Genomic DNA, 16,096 nt, shown 5'->3' with positions numbered 1-16,096 from the left:
AATCTCTGACCCAGACACAGACTTGCATTGAGTACAAGGGAGCCTTGATTTCACCAGTCCCCCTCGTCATACAAAGTGCCTTGTTTGTGCCTGTGCCTCCTGCCTAACACTCCAGGTCCACATTTACCTTGCTCTGGCTTTGCCTTTGAACCCAAGCCCAACTTTGCTCTGTATGTGTCAGTTGGATTTGGCCTCAGAACTCTCTCTTGGATAAGTTTTTGTTCTAATAATACCAACAGTGGCATGCATTGATTCATTTTGCACATTGGGCACTAGGCTTAGAGTTTACTTACATTATTTTACTTCTGACTTTTGAGTTGGGTATTGTTCTCTGTTCCAGACTAATGATGAAGAAAATGATGGCACACAGAGCTTTAGCATCTTGACTGAGGCCTTACAGCCAAGAGGTGGAGTTGTTGGAATGTCAAGCGCTTCGATCCAGAACCCCATCTCTTATCCACTGCACACACTACCTCCCCTATCGCTTTTGCTACTGCTGGTTCCATAGAGTGGCCCTCCTAGTAAATCAGGCCCCAGGTTCAGGTCAACATCTTGCCCTGGTTTTCCGGAAACTTTCCCATTTTTAAAACTGAAAGCCTCATACCCTCTGGACCTCCTTTATCCTGGGCAACTGTGTCATATACACTGTTGGTAGGATGTCTGCAGTCTCCCTGAGGGGGAGAAAAGAAGAGGTGATGTACAATTATTGCAGCAGAAACCATCAGTTTCCTCAACAGCATAAATCAGCTCTCCCTATTTCCTCTGCTGGAGCAACCCTATGTCCTCAATCTATAAGCATGTTTTGCACCTGCGGATAGATTCCAGCCACCTTTATTTATTTATTTTTTTTCCAGTAGTATCTTTAGTGTTGCTCTTGGCCTGACTTTTGTCAATTGCTAGCCTATGGTTCCTGTCTCTAAATAAGCATCTTTTTACAGACTCATAGACGTCAGGTGCTGACACAGCCCAATTGGTTCAACACATATTTATAACTTGTTCTGTCTGAGTGAACTTAACAATATTTTTACCTTAGGATTTGGACAGTGGGTTAAATCATGTATGTTTCTGCATTCAAACAAGGAGCTCATTAAAAATCCTAACTGCAGTATCCCCCATACACCCAGGCAAAACGGGCTCCTGCTGTGGAGCCAGAACCCAGGTGGGCCGCACTTGACCATTCCCCAGTTCCATCCTGCCTCGTGGGGGAGCCAAGGGGAAACAACTATGGAAAGCTGCTACCACCCTTATAAAACACAATCTCCTTACACAGCACCCCAGAGCTTCCTGCTGAAACAGTTCTGAAAGTGCCTTGTGGGCCTAAATGGTTCTCTCCTTATCTGCCATCCTGAGGATGGACCATGGATGCATAGGTCTGAGCAGTGGCCAAGGGGCAACTGTTTCCACTGTAGACAGGGCTTGAACATATGGGATGTACCAGGTAAGTTACATTCATCAAAGCAGGAGACTAGAACATATTTTATTCAACAGCTTGTTAGCTTATTTGTAACCCTTTAAATATGTAAACTCATGGTATGTGGACCTCCATTTGTACTCTTCTTTTGGGCTATACACATATTCAACCGTGGCATGGCTAATTCTATAATATTTTATCGATGGTTATAATAATTCAGCCAGGCTCAAGACGTCTTATCAGATAACTGAAACCTGTTACATCCCCCACTCCAATAGCAGTTAAAATAAAATAGGAAGGGATTTTTCATTTGTTCTTTTAGCTCATGTCAATTAAAACAAAGATTTTTGTGAGTTTTTTTTAATGCTAGTATTGAAATACTCCCTCCACCATGTTCAACACAATTAGTTCACTTTTAATATACATGGAAGAGAAGAGAACTTTTTATATTCCAGTTTGCTGTTATAAAATGTGGGGAAACGTAAAATTATCAAGTCCACGAATCACAATCTCAAATTTTAAAGTAGAAAGAAAAAATGGAAGCAATTACTGTGGCTTCAAGTCTTGTACACATGCAGGGGCCAGGATAAGGACCAGAGGCTGAGCTCATATATTGAGGGATCATCCATCCTTGGGAGAATGTCTGGTCACTAGAAGGGTCTCCAGTTGAACAGTTACACACATCTGAGCTCAAGTCTTCTTTCTGTTACACAGTGGTTATTGGGGGATAGGGATGGGGTGGGTGGGTTATCCATCTCTCTTGTCTTGGTTTTACGTTTGTGATATTAGCCATAATAATTTCCCTCACAAGGCTGCTTTAGGGGTAAAACAAAATCACAAAATACCACACAAAATAGTATTTCTTTTCTTTTTTTTTTTATTCCTCCCACTTTCCTCCTCTTTATTTCCGCTTTGCATTTACTCATTATCTTTTTCCTTATTTTCTTTCATTTATTTTTTTTCCACATAGGCCCTCTACTTTAGCCTTGCAACTGAGTTTCCAAAGAAAGAAAAGGATCGATTACGCCGCCATGTGATCTGGAAAACCATTTCCTTGGTGATCCGTGGTTATTCTGATCACTAAATAAGTAGTTGCATTATTTCTGGCCAGTCCTTGAATCATGCCTGAGTTCTTTTTTTTTTTTTTTAAATTTTTTTTTAATTTTTTTAACGTTTATTTATTTTTGAGACAGAGAGAGACAGAGCATGAACGGGGAAGAGTCAGAGAGAGGGAGACAAAGAATCCAAAGCAGGCTCCAGGCTCTGAGCTGTCAGCCCAGAGCCGGACGCGGGCCTCGAACACACGGACCGCGAGATCGTGACCTGAGCCGAAGTCGGACGCTCAACCGACTGAGCCACCCAGGCGCCCCAAATCATGCCTGAGTTCTAAGAGAAGTGTCCTTCAGGCAATGTCAAGCTAAAGCAAGGGTGGTGGCCTTCAAACATGGCAGACCTAGAAGGAACTTCTCACCGGAACAAAAGTTGGGCAGGAAATATTACCTTTTATAATTACAGAAGGAAGCTTCCTTCATTTAGTCAGCCCATATTTATTGAGTGTATATTATGTACCAGACACATTTCTATAAAAATAAATGAGGGGCGCTTCGGTGGCTCAGTCGGTTAAGCGTCCGACTTCGGCTCAGGTCACGATCTTGCGGTTTGTGAGTTCGAGCCCCGTGTTTGGCTCTGTGCTGACGGCTCAGAGCCTGGAGCCTGCTTCAGATTCTGTGTCTCCCTCTCCCTCGGTCCCTCCCCTGCTAACGCTCTGACACTCTCTGTATTTCAATAATAAGTAAATGTTAAAAAAAATTAAAAATAAATAAATAAATGAAAGTAAAAAAAAAAAAGTCAACTTTTATGATAAGCTTGAATTCTACAAGTAGGACAGGGATGTTGAGAGACAATTTAAAATAAGTAAATTTAGGGGCTCCTGGGTGGCTCAGTTGGTTTAGCGTCTAATTCTTGGTTTTGGCTCAGGTCATGATCTCACCATGTGTGAGATCAAGCCCTGCATCACATCAAGCTCTGAACTAGCAGTGTGAAGTTTTCTTGGGATTCTCTCTCTCCCTCTCTCTCTGTTCCCACCCCTCATGCATGTGCTCCCTCTCTCTCCCTCAAAATAAATAAACAAACTTTAAAAATAAACCTTTAAGGGGCGCCTGGGTGGCTCAGTTGGTTAAGCATCCGACTTTGGCTCAGGTCATGATGTCACAGTCCATGAGTTTGAGCCCCGCACTGGGCTCTGTGCTGACACCTTGCAGCCTGGAGCCTGCTTCAGATTCTCTGTCTCCCTCTCTCTGACCCTCCCCCATTCATGCTCTGTCTCTCTCTGTCTCAAAAATAAATAAGCATTAAAAAATTTTTAAATAAACCTTTAAAATAAGTAAATTTAATAACATATTCTGAAGTGGTAATTGCTTTAAAAAACTATTAATAAACATAAATCAGAGGTTGTAAGTTTAGTAGCAAAAGAAACCTTTTAAGTCATATATTCTTTCTATCATCTCAGTTTTTCCTTAAAATACTTCCGCATGTAGTACAAAATTCAAAGCGTTTTTTTTTAAAGTAGTCAGGGAAAAGTAAGGTTTCCATCTTCATTGACCCCATTCTCTTAATTTCCATCTTGTCCGTCTCCTTAGTCTCTCCCAGAGGTTTCTGTCTATATGAAGTCTGCTGTCAAGTCCATATTTTCTTTCTAATTTTAAACACAGATACTGTTTACACTGCAGTCCACAATGATTTTTCTCTTAACAAATTATTTTGGGGCATCTGACTTCGGCTCAGGTCATGACTCGTGACTCCTGAGTTCAAGCCCCACATCGGGCTCTATACTGACAGCTCAGAGCCTGTAGCCTGCTTCAGATTCTGTGTCTCCCTCTCCCTCTGCCCCTCCCCTGCTCACACTCTGTCTCTCTCTCAAAAATAAATAAACATTAAAAAATAAATAAAATTAAATAAAAAAACTAATCATATTGTTGATGGTTCCCACCAGAATATATAGGGTTGCCTCATTCTTTTTAATGGCTGCATAATGCTTCTGTACGGCTTTGTCAAACACACACACAAAACAAGGCAAGCCCAAGACCAAGACCTGACTGACCCACCTGTAAAGGCAAAGGAGCCACTTGTAGATTCAGACGGTTTGTAACTTACAGAGTCAACAAAGGCAAGAGTGTCCAAACATTGCTGTTCCCCATGGTCCCTGTCCCACACACCAAAAAAAGGTGATAAAAAAGGGGTCAGATGACCACAATATAAGCTACACGGTTCTCCATTGCTACAGATCTTATTCTAGACTTTAGCTCACCAATTCTAGATGATGCACCTCTATTCTGCGAGTGCATGGCAGAAAGCCTCATGCCTTATCAGAACCTAGGAGGCAACAAGAAACTGTCATGACAGCTTCCCACGGAGCAGGTGCAGTGAGTGGGAAATGGCCTTGAAGCTGCTAATTGCAGGCCTCCAACCTCTGGTGTTTCAGCAAGAGCATAAGGCATCCCGCCAAGCCTCAAATCAGCTGTTGTGCAAAGCTCTGGTTGTGTGGACCACGTAGATAGTGTGAGGTCACCAGGGCACCCTGGCAGAGCTGTTTCCCTACAGGGCTTAGCACGATTCTTAATTAACCCTGTTTTGATGGACTTCTGGGGAATTTCCAATCTATAAAAACTCCTAACATATGTCCCATTGCACACATTTGCTTATGACTGTAGGATACATTGCTAGAAACAGAACTGTTGGGTTGAAGACCATACAGTTCTAATTTTGAAGACATTGCTCTTTCTTTGCTATAATATTAATTACCATCCCACTAACAATGTATGAAATAGCTCTGGTTACTCCATATCCATGCCAACATTTATAAGGTTTTTGGTGTCTGCAGTATAAGTGAAAAATATCACTTGTAGCATGAATTTGCATTCCTTTTTATTAATGGGTGTTGTTGAATATCTTTTCATATATTTGAGAGCAATTTTTTACATATTCGTGTTCTTGATTTCTCTTTAAGTTATTTATTAAAAATCATTTGTGGGAGATTTTTACCCATTAATTAAATTTTGAACTACCTTTCTAAGTTATTGAGGAGTGATATCATTATATATGTATTTTTATGGAAGGTCATAGGGAAGTTTTTAAAACATTTATACGGACAACATTTTTAATATATTCTATTTCCAGGTGTCTGAAATTTATGTCAGACTTAAAAGCACCTCCCACAACTCTTGATTAAAAATGCTATCTCTTATTTTCTTTGAAACTTTGATAAAAATTACACTTGAAGATATATATATATATATATATATATGTACACACACACATATGTGCTTTTAACTGCTTAGAGGGTTTAGTTCAATCTAGTTTTTTTAACTAAATATTCTTATTAAATATATGTATTTTTTATTTTGTAAAATGCCTTTTTGGTATTTATGCCATGACACAATGCAAATCATACATTCCAAACTATGTTTTTAATAGTTCTGGTGCTTGTAAAACAGCTATGTAAACAGGGTCACTGAGCACTCTTGATAGGAAAAGAATTATTGGATTATAAGAATCTCAGAGAAACGGGCCCTTACTAAGATCCTAAAAATATCTCTTTCCTAAAATTCTTCTGCTCCAGGCCAGAAGTGAAGTGAATGGTTAGAGTCTTTCTCACATGGCATTTGGAGAAAATCATATAAGCTGAGTGATGTAAACTGGCATAAGTTTCCCAAAGTGAAACAAGAATCTATATACTTTCTGCTTCTCTCTCTCTCTTTGTCTTTCTCTCTCTTTTGACAGAAGATCTCAGCACTAGCCAGGAGCAGAAACAAACAACTTCATACATCTTAGTGAAACAAAAGTCTTCACGGGGCCGCATGGAAAGACATCATGTCATTAGTTGATATCCTCAAGGTAGTCTAAGGTGAAGGAAGGAAGCCCACCATAGTTAGCATATTGTCTTGTCAATTATTAACTCCTAATGCTAAAATTTTAAGAAGAACATAAATTTTCATAATATACTCAACCTTGGTATAAAATTTGAATGGGGATAACTGTAGAGCAGCAGGATGTGCTCTGACAATGGGTCACTGGAGCCCAAGGAGCTGATTTTAGTTATCCTGCTGGCTGGTGGTATCCAGGGCTTATATGTGCACATAGGGTCCCATGGTAGAAATAATATCAATAGCCTAGATCCTGATTAATAGATAATACTGTTACAAAATAAACGTTAGACTTAGATATTTTATTTATCTCTTTGCCTGCCAATAGGGTGCTAATATTACTTCTGGGTAACTTAGGAGTTTTCATTTTCTGGGTTTCCACGATTAGTGGCAAAGTGGTGACTGGAACACAAGGCTCCTGGGGAGTCTGGATGGCTCAGTCAGTTAAGTGTCCAACTTCAGCTCAGGTCATGATCACACAGTCTGTGAGTTTGAGCCCCACATCAGTCTCTGTGCTGACAGCTCAGAGCCTGGAGTTTGCTTCAGATTCTATGTCTTCTCTCTCTCTGCACCTCCCCTGCTAATGCTCTCTCTCTCTCTCTCTCTCTCTCTCAAAAATAAACATTAAAAATTAAAAAAAAAAAACACAAGACTCCTATTCTAGTGCTCTTTTTCTCCCTAATAGTCTTTAAGGTGAATCTGCAAAAGCTGGAGAGCTCCAGTCATTCCAGAGACTTCTCCCAACACATAACTCCCGTGTTCTCATATAGCCAATGTCTAAGGTTGCCATTACAGTCAATCTGTTTTCCTATATGGTCACTGGAGCAAGCCAGCTGGGCACTCCAGCAGGGGCCTGAATTCTCTGAAGCAGAGTTTACTTCAAAGGAACACTCCAAGATATTTCTTTCCTAGGAAATACTTTTTATCAGGCAACATGAAATTTAGGTATTTCCTGAAGAAATCTGTTCCACTTCCATAAATTGAATGACATCACTGGATTTCATTTCCCTCAAATGCTGACATTCACTTTAATGCTACTCAGCTGTGATCCGATAAAGATTCTCTACACAGGAGAGACAGGTGGACATAGGCTTGAAAATAAATGTTAAATCAGGCAACTGGGAGAATTTTAGAACCATCTCCCAGGCTAGGAGAATTAAAGTATTTGGGGAAATGATAAGACATAGAGATGATTTTATGTTTTCTGTTGTCCTCAAGTTCATGAATGATATATTTTCCAATATTGTGTGCATTCTTTCTTCTTTTCTCTTTTTGCAATTACTTAAATTTGGCAAAGAAAGATAATTGATATTCATAGATTTCCAGTTATCAGCCACTCAAAAAAAAAAAAAAAAGATCTGGTATCTTTCTGAGTCAAGAAGGGACAAATTCTCTTTTGAATTTAATGCATGGCATATCTCATCAACAGTATGCTAAGCTAAAGTTAGGATCAAAAGATGAAGTCCTTACAGCTCATGATGGTGATTGAAAAAAAATAAGTCAGATCCTAATTTTTCAATTATTCATATCCACCTCTGCTGTTCTAGCATGTACCCCACTGGTGACAGAAATTGTCTCTTAACAGAGTATCCCCACCATCTGTCCAACAATCCCCTGCCTTCAAGTCTCAGCTAGAGTGTAACTGCTCTGAAACAGTGATTTTCTGGGGCACTTGGGTGGCTCAGTTGGTTAAGAGCCCAACTCTTGGTTTTAGCTCAGGTCATGCACTCGCAGTTCATGTGATAGAGCCTCCTTGGGATTCTCTCCCCCACCCCCCCCCACCCCCATTTCTCCCTCTCTCAGAATAAATAAACTTTAAAAAAATTAAAACAGTGGTTTTCGAATGGTAGCGTACATCACAGTCACCTGGACAATTTCTAAAAACAGATTTTTGAGCCCTTCCTCTGGAGTTTCTAATCAGCAGGTCTGGGTGAGACCTGAGTGATTTTATTTTTAACAAATCCCCAAGGGATGTTAATTGGGCTGACTCCTGAAACAGACATTCAGAATTACTAGTCTAAAACATAAAACCAGCCACAATCCTGCAAAATGTCCTTCAGAGGCCCCTTAGCCCCCATAGTTTAAGTTCGCTAACACAGGTCACATGGCTTATCATCATCTGCGTCTTCCCCAATTCTTATGTTTGATCTCTAACATACCCTGCCTCACGTGGCATGTTCATAAAGGTTTAAAATCTGGCTGTTCAGGGTGTGGCTCACACACATGTATGTTATGTGTGTGTGTGTGTGTGTGCCTACACAAGCATGAGATTATTTTACTGATAGAAACATGTAGACACAATTTGCAAATAACATACAATAACCTTTATTGTAAATGCCATGTAACCAATTGATTCTTATAGAATGCTTTTGTTGATTTTTCACTGAATTCATTTATCGGTGATCACATGCAGTCTCTGTCACATACACTTTTATTTAATTTTTAAAATAAATTTTAACAACCCTTTACAAATGTAAATTTTATTCTTAACTCACAGGCTCCAGGAAAACAGGCTTCAAGACAGACTTGACCTACAGGCTGTAGTTCACAAATCCCTGGTCTGGACAATTTACATAACAATAAACCAAGCCCTAATTTATAGCATTTGCCTAAATCCCTAGCACAAATATACTCACCATGGTGGATTTCAAACTACCAAAGGGATGTCACTGAATATGAAATTGGGAAGAGATGTACTGTAGCAAACCCAATTTACAGTATTTTTACCACACAAATACAACAGATATAAAAAACCTCAAGAGTACATATAGATAGATGCATAGGTAGGTAGGTAGGTGGATAGACGGATAAATTGATATAACATAGCAAAATAATGAGGAATTAATGAATGCATTACTTTTAAAAATACTTCAGTGAATTATTAGTTTATTTAACTTAATTTTTAAAGTCCATGTTTGCCATCCAGTTCACAAAATTCCTGAAAAATCTACCAGTTGGCCCTCATGCATCAATATCAGCTGGTCCAACATACCATTGCCTGTCTATTGTTTCAAACCCGATAAATACTGGACTGTGATATCTCATGCCTGGCCTGGCCTGCCTTTCTAACCTTTGTCATCAGGCTAGTGCTCTTCTTCTTTCAAGACTCAAAAGTGTCTCTTTCCAGATGCCTTCCAGGTCTCCCTAGGTTGAGCCAAATACCCTCTTCCCAGTATCCCTGCAATACCCCTCACTTCTCCCCCCAGTAGGTTTTACTCCCTTATGCCACAGCAGCTCATCTCTGGGTCTGGGTCTGCTACTGGACTGTATGCTTCTCCAACTCAGGAACTCTGTCTCAGCCATCTCTGTATGTTGATGGCTTAAAACAAAGTCCAGTATACAGCTGGGGCACAATACTTATTGAACTGAACTACTAGCCAAGATGGATAACTGTTGGCTGTCAGTTTGCAGAATTTTGTGCAATCTTCTTTGTGATGTAAGTCTGGTGCATTTCATGGTGCCTCTTGTATAAGAAAGCAAGAAAGAACCAACTGTCCACATGTATTGTCAAAAGTTTGCATAGGAATGAAGGTTAAAAACAAGTGCATATCATGTGGATTTCAGATTCCTTTGGATTTTGTTTATCTTTCTTTTTTTAAACCCAGGTATTACTGACAAATAATATTGTATTAGTATAATTTCTGTATCTCCCCAGCTATTCTCAAAATTGATTTTTGAAAACAGTCCAGCTGAGTGTAACTACGAGACTACACAGTGATCCAGGAAGGCTACAAGCAGAACACATCTATAAAAGTGAACAAGGAGATTTCCTGATTTTAAAATGCACGCAATTTGCTAATGCCCCATTACTGCCAAGGCATGTACCCCACACTCACGGGTCAGATGCCTTCCTTGGACTCTTCCACTGAAGGCTGCCTGAGCAATTCTCTCCATTGCTCTTCTGTTGGCCAATTTTTACTGATACTGAGCAAGGGGCCTGGGGACCTGCGGGGAGAGTCAACTCACCTCATAGTCGATGTCTAGGGCATCGGCCTCACCCTTGGTGCGGAAATGCTGCGTGTGCTTGTCCACCGTGAAGTTCACCTGCTTGCCAACCCGCTCGATAAGGACCGAGTGCCAGTGCTGGTCATCCAGCAGACTGCCCAGGGTGGCCGAGGGTGGGCTGCTGCTGAGCCGAGGTTTGCTGTCATCTGTGAAGGAGAGAGGAAGACGGGATGGCATCTGTGCACAAGGGCAGTCTTGAGTACGGGAACATTCTGCAAGCAATGCCAGCTCTATATCCTAACGGTCAACCATGATTCTCCCTCCACAGGCCCAGGACCGTGCTGTGCTTGTAAGGGAATAACAAGGTAGGCCCACAGATTCAAAGAACAAAATCTAGGTCAGATGATAAACACATCCCCTTGTAGACATGAAAGAACACGTTTGCAGAATGTGAACAATTAAATAATAAAATAAACCATATCCTAATGGTCATCAATCATATCGAAAACAGAGGGTATCACAGTTAGAGATAATATACATACGTTGTGTTTGAACGACTCTTGAATGAAGAAAATGAATCTTGAGTTATGCCTTGGAGGAAAAGTGAATTCTGGAGAAGTAAAGGGAAGGCAATGGGCACACTGAGTTAGGTTAAGTCTGCGGTCAAGGCAACGATGAGGAAATCATCACATCTGCTGCCATTTTCAAGTGCCTACTATATTATATGAACAGCACATAAGTAGGAAGCTTATACCCTTCATCTTTAATCCTCTTAGGGAAAATTATTATCTGAATTTCACAAATAAGAAACTTGAGGATCAGTGAGGTTAAGCACCCATGACCCAGAGATGTAGCCAGCATTCAAATCCAGGTCCACTTGAGCCTTTTTACTCTGATGATAGTATGGGTCATAGGCATGGATTTAGCCGAAATGGAGCTTGGAGGACACCCCTCAGGAGAGAGGGACCATGAGAGATTCTGGTGAAGAAGCATATTTTTCCATCAAGTTGGGCTTGTTCACCCCCCACCACGTCCCTCTTCCAACTTTTATGGAAGTTCCTGCCAGTACCTTTGTCCAAAAGATTACAGCATTTTTCCTTAGAACAGCTCAGATTTAGCTAAATGAGCAGTTAAATGCAATTAATTATGACTTATATATAAACTTTCAAGTTTTTGAGTGTTTTATTATTCGGTCCCCTTAGAAACTGAAAGCTGAATGTCTTCCTCCTCTCTTCTAAGTCATGTTTTACCAGAGTGCTGTAACAGCATGCTCAACAGTGTGGCATTAAGGGAGCAGGAGCTGCCATTTCCCCCGTAGGCTGCTCACTCCCACCTTCATTATGGCCCCAAGGCACTGCTTCCTTCATAACACTTGGTTGCTTCATATGGGGGTGGTGGTGGGCATCAAATTTATTGTAATTGAAAAATGATAGGTGGTGCATTCATAGCTGACATTATTTCATTGATTTGTTCATTATCCCACGTTGTGAGTTCTTGCCATTGGTGAAATTATGCTAACGATTAAAAGATACTTTTTTCTTTCTCCCTCTTCCCCTCACCTTCTCCATTCCTTCTTTTTTTCTCTCCTTCCTTCCTCCCTTCCTTCTCCCCTTCCTTACTCCCTCCCTTTCTTCCTTTCCTTCCATAAAAAGGCACTGATACCAGGGCACTTGGGTGGCTCAGTGGATTAAGCATCTGACTCTTGATTTCGGCTCAGATCATAATCTCATGGTTCATGGGATCAAGCCCAGGATCGGGTTTTGTGCTAATGGCACAGAGCCTGCTTAGGATTCTCTTTCTCCCTCTCTCTCTCTCTGCCCTTCCCTTACATGCCATGTGCTCACTTTCTCTCTTTCTCAAAAATAAATATATAAACATTAAAAAGAAAAAAGGCACTGATATCTACGTGTGCTGGCTATAGTGATATATAGTGGCGTGTGATATATAAAGGAGATAAAGGAAATACAGAGTTAAAAGGCTTATTGCCCTCCTTGAAAGTCTTAATGTGGAGTCTGTCAATAAGCAAATTGATAAAAAGTATGCTGCCGGTATATAGCATTTAGTGCCAGGAGCCAAGCAAATGCAGACTAGGCAGCTGTGAAGCTCCAATGGAGCAGTGACAGGTTTAAGATTTGGCTGGAAGAAGGAACACCCCCACACAGCCAGGAGAAGCACGTGCCAAGGCTAGGAGATAGAGGGGACCGTGGTAGGGGAGTCCACGCAGCAGTGTGCCATGACGACACCAGCCTGGCTTATATCATCTGGGAATAGTGTGCTAGTGTGTGCGACATAACCATGCATTTCATTTACCTTTAAGGAATAGGCATGTGGTGAATTAGTAAATCAGAGATTACTAACTCAGATTAACATCTAAGAAAGCAATTTATTAATTTATTAGGAACTCAAATCACATTGAGGGCGAGAGAGGAGTGCCTTGGAATTTTTGTTGTTGTTGTTTGCTTATTCTTACATAAAAAAGATTATTTTGGCAGCTGTATGAGAATTTGATCAGAAGGCAAGTAAGACTGCAGTAATCAGATGGGGGACCCAGGGGCTTAGGAAAAGAGAAGGCATAAAGGATGCATTTCCAAGTGTAATAAGGAGCTAACATGTGGCAACTTCACTTGGATATTTTCCCTTGGATATTGGAGGGGGAAGTAATAAAGGAAGAGTCCCCTAGGGATGACTTTTAGTTTAGTTTTTTTTTTTTCTTGAGCAGATGCATGAAAAGTGGTACCAGTCATGAGATAAGAAAGAGAGAGAACATCTCCCTCTCTCTCTCTATCTTGCTGTTTTTCTCTCTCTCCCCATAACACACACACACACACACACACACACACACCCTTTATTTTTAAAATAAAATTTTTCTAAAGGCTAATGAACTATTGAAGGAAACGTAGTGTGCCTTATAAACAGTTAGTTCCAGGTAATAAGCCACGTGAAATTAATAGTAGAGATTTGACTTTGGTATGTGCCTCAATTTTTTTCTTAAAAATTAAAAATGCATGATGTAACAATTATTTCTAAACAGTAAGTCTCAAACATTGAACATTTGAAAATGTAAAGCCACTGCAAGTCACAGAATGAAAAAAAAAAAAAAAGGAAAAGGAACCATATCCTTTCTTCCTACTTATTTATTCTATGTGCTGCTTTTGGTGGGTTTTGGAGATATACTGAGTTCTTTAATAAAGCCAAGGATAATGATTAAAGCAAAGTATTTAAATATTTTTGTTTGTACTATTATTCCAGCTTCCAAAGGTGAATTTAATTACAAATGGGTCCAAGTGACTATATATATATTTTAACTTTCTGGATTCAGTAATGAATCTTCCTCCATCCTTGCCTCCATATGCTAATCTTCCATATATGTCCTATAAGGAATTGCTGTTATTAATGTCTTCTTTCTCCTTCCAGGAAAAACCTGAGGCATATGCAAGCCAGTGTGTGTGTATACACACACACACAATTTATTTATATATATATGCACTCTGTATGTATATATAACTTATATGTACATATATACTTTATATAAATGCAATACATACACACATTAAATACATGCATATATAGCAATATATGCAAGACTATATACACACATATGCACACATATACATATGCAAAGATATTCTTTATTTCTCCTCATTAATGTTTTACCTTAATGATGAAATACAGTGCACAACTTTTGTGTACCTTTCATTTTCCCTTAATTTATCCTCGGAGTTTTCTTACATCAGTATATAAAAAGCTGCCTCATTCTTTTCTGCAGCCGCATAGCATTCCATTGAATGATATATGTGATATGCATTTTAACCAGTTTCCTATGAATAAATGTTGAAGCAGTCTCTCTATTATTGATACTTAAAACTTCTCAAATACCTTGTATGTAGACAGCACTTTGGATTTCTGTAACATGCATTCTTAGGTAAGGATCTGGTGGTCAAAAGTTTTCACATATGCAGTTTTGACAGGTACTGTCGAATTGTCCTCTAGGAAAGTGGTGACAATTCAAACTCCTACCAGCAAGTTATGAGAGGGATTCTTCTGCACAGGCTTGTCAAGAAAATATGTTCAAGCTTTTGGAATTCTGCCTGTCTAATAGACAAAAACAGCATATTTCTGAGCAGTTTTAATATACATTTCCCTTAAAGTGAATGATTTTGAAAATATTTTCATTTTTACTTCCTTTTTATGAACTATTTCCTCACATTTCTTGCCTATTTCTTGTGTCAAATTCCTTATCAATTTGTATTTAGTCCATTGTCTTTAATGTGAATGGTGCCAATACCTTGTTGCTGTTCTTTGTTTTTTGCTTTCACTTTAAATTTTTTTTTCTATTTTTAAATTTTTTTTTGTCATTCAGACATTCTTGGTTGAAAAAGCCACCATTCTATTTTTCATTTATGGCTTGTTTTATGTATTTTTGTTATACTTTAATGCCCTTCCATTTTGAGATCATTAAAGAATTCTCCCATTTTTTCCACTTCATTTCATTTGAATTTTATTCCGATGCATATGACATAAGGTAGAGTTCCTCCTTTATTTTATCTTTTTAAAGCGTATTTTAATTTATTTTAAGAGACAGACAGCAAGCAGGGGAAGGGCAGTGAGAGAGAGAGAGAGAGCAAGAGAGCCAAGTAGGCTCCCCTGTGTCAGTGCAGAGCCAGATGCATGGCTCGAACTCACAAACATGAGATCATGACCTGAGCTGAAACCAAAAGTCAGAAGCTTAACTGAACCACCCAGCACCCCCTACTCCTATTTTGTCTTTTTAAATAGCTAACTGTATGTCCCTGATCCGTTGTTTTAAAATCCTTAGGTGATTTTTTTTTTTTTTTTAAGTAAACCAGGTGTACAACTTCCAAATGTAATACTAAATTGGATGAGTTGATATGTTACCCTGATTGGATCAAGGTTCTCTGGGCATGTATATTGGGATCTTTAAATTCTGAAACTTCAAGTACATTTGCAAGTTGGCTGCTACCACCCTAGTCTACCTACTTCTATCCACTGGAACCACCATCACCACCACTGTCATGCCTCAGAACACCTGGGAAGAGGAAGTAGCTTCTGTAATCCCATCAGTACATACCCTCATCAACATTAAAGTCAGCCTTCCTCTCCCACACCCTAATCTTACTGCACCAAGTTTGCTATTTCAGCCAATAATCCTGCTCATAATTTTAAAACTTCAGAGGAACAACACTGTATATCTTCTTAAATAAAAGGCAGCTACTTCTGTCTTACTGCACCTAATGAAAACATGAACCTTAATTAACACACTTATCTTCTCATGCAAAATAGGTTATGAAATTTTCATGAATATTTATAGCAATTTGTTGACCTGCCCTCAAAGGTGAATTAACATTGTTCCTTCTTTACATTGTTTACTTACCTGGTCCAATTTATTTATTGCCCAAAAATAACGCAAAAGAAAATCCCACAAATTCTTTTGGAAAAAAAAAATCAATACATACTTAGGAACTAAAAAATGCTCATAACTTTTTACTTAGTAACCTACTTTCTGGAAGTCTCTTCTAAAAAATACTAACTAAAATTAAAATATGAATGTTTTAAAAATATCTAATAATTTAAATATTAGCGATAATGTCCAATCGTTTGGAAAGAGACAAAAAAAAAAAAAAAACTTTGAGTAAGCTTAGGCAGAATCACCAGATGGAATATTACATATGAATCTAAATGATACATACAAAGTATTTGTATCATTTCAAAAGTATACTCAGTAGTAACTGCCACTTTTTGATAATGTTAAAAAATAACATTTAATAAAAAGGATATTAAATAGTGTGCACCTTCCTGA

General features: G+C 39.2%; 1 protein-coding gene across 1 annotated transcript in view; it reads right to left on the bottom strand.

The window, feature by feature from the left end:
* CNTNAP5 (contactin associated protein family member 5) overlaps window positions 1-16,096 on the bottom strand; it is a 796,934-nt gene that overhangs the window by 401,907 nt on the left and 378,931 nt on the right. Inside the window, exon 6 of the mRNA XM_047871013.1 lies at window positions 10,300-10,484. Within this exon, the coding sequence (XP_047726969.1) occupies window positions 10,300-10,484 (185 nt within the window). The remainder of the gene's footprint in view (window positions 1-10,299; window positions 10,485-16,096) is intronic.

Source organism: Prionailurus viverrinus, chromosome C1 (assembly GCF_022837055.1).
Source record: "Prionailurus viverrinus isolate Anna chromosome C1, UM_Priviv_1.0, whole genome shotgun sequence".
In the NCBI taxonomy this organism is placed as follows: domain Eukaryota; kingdom Metazoa; phylum Chordata; class Mammalia; order Carnivora; family Felidae; genus Prionailurus; species Prionailurus viverrinus.
Note: the sequence above shows the minus strand (reverse complement) of the source record. Positions and strands in the feature narration are given on the sequence as shown.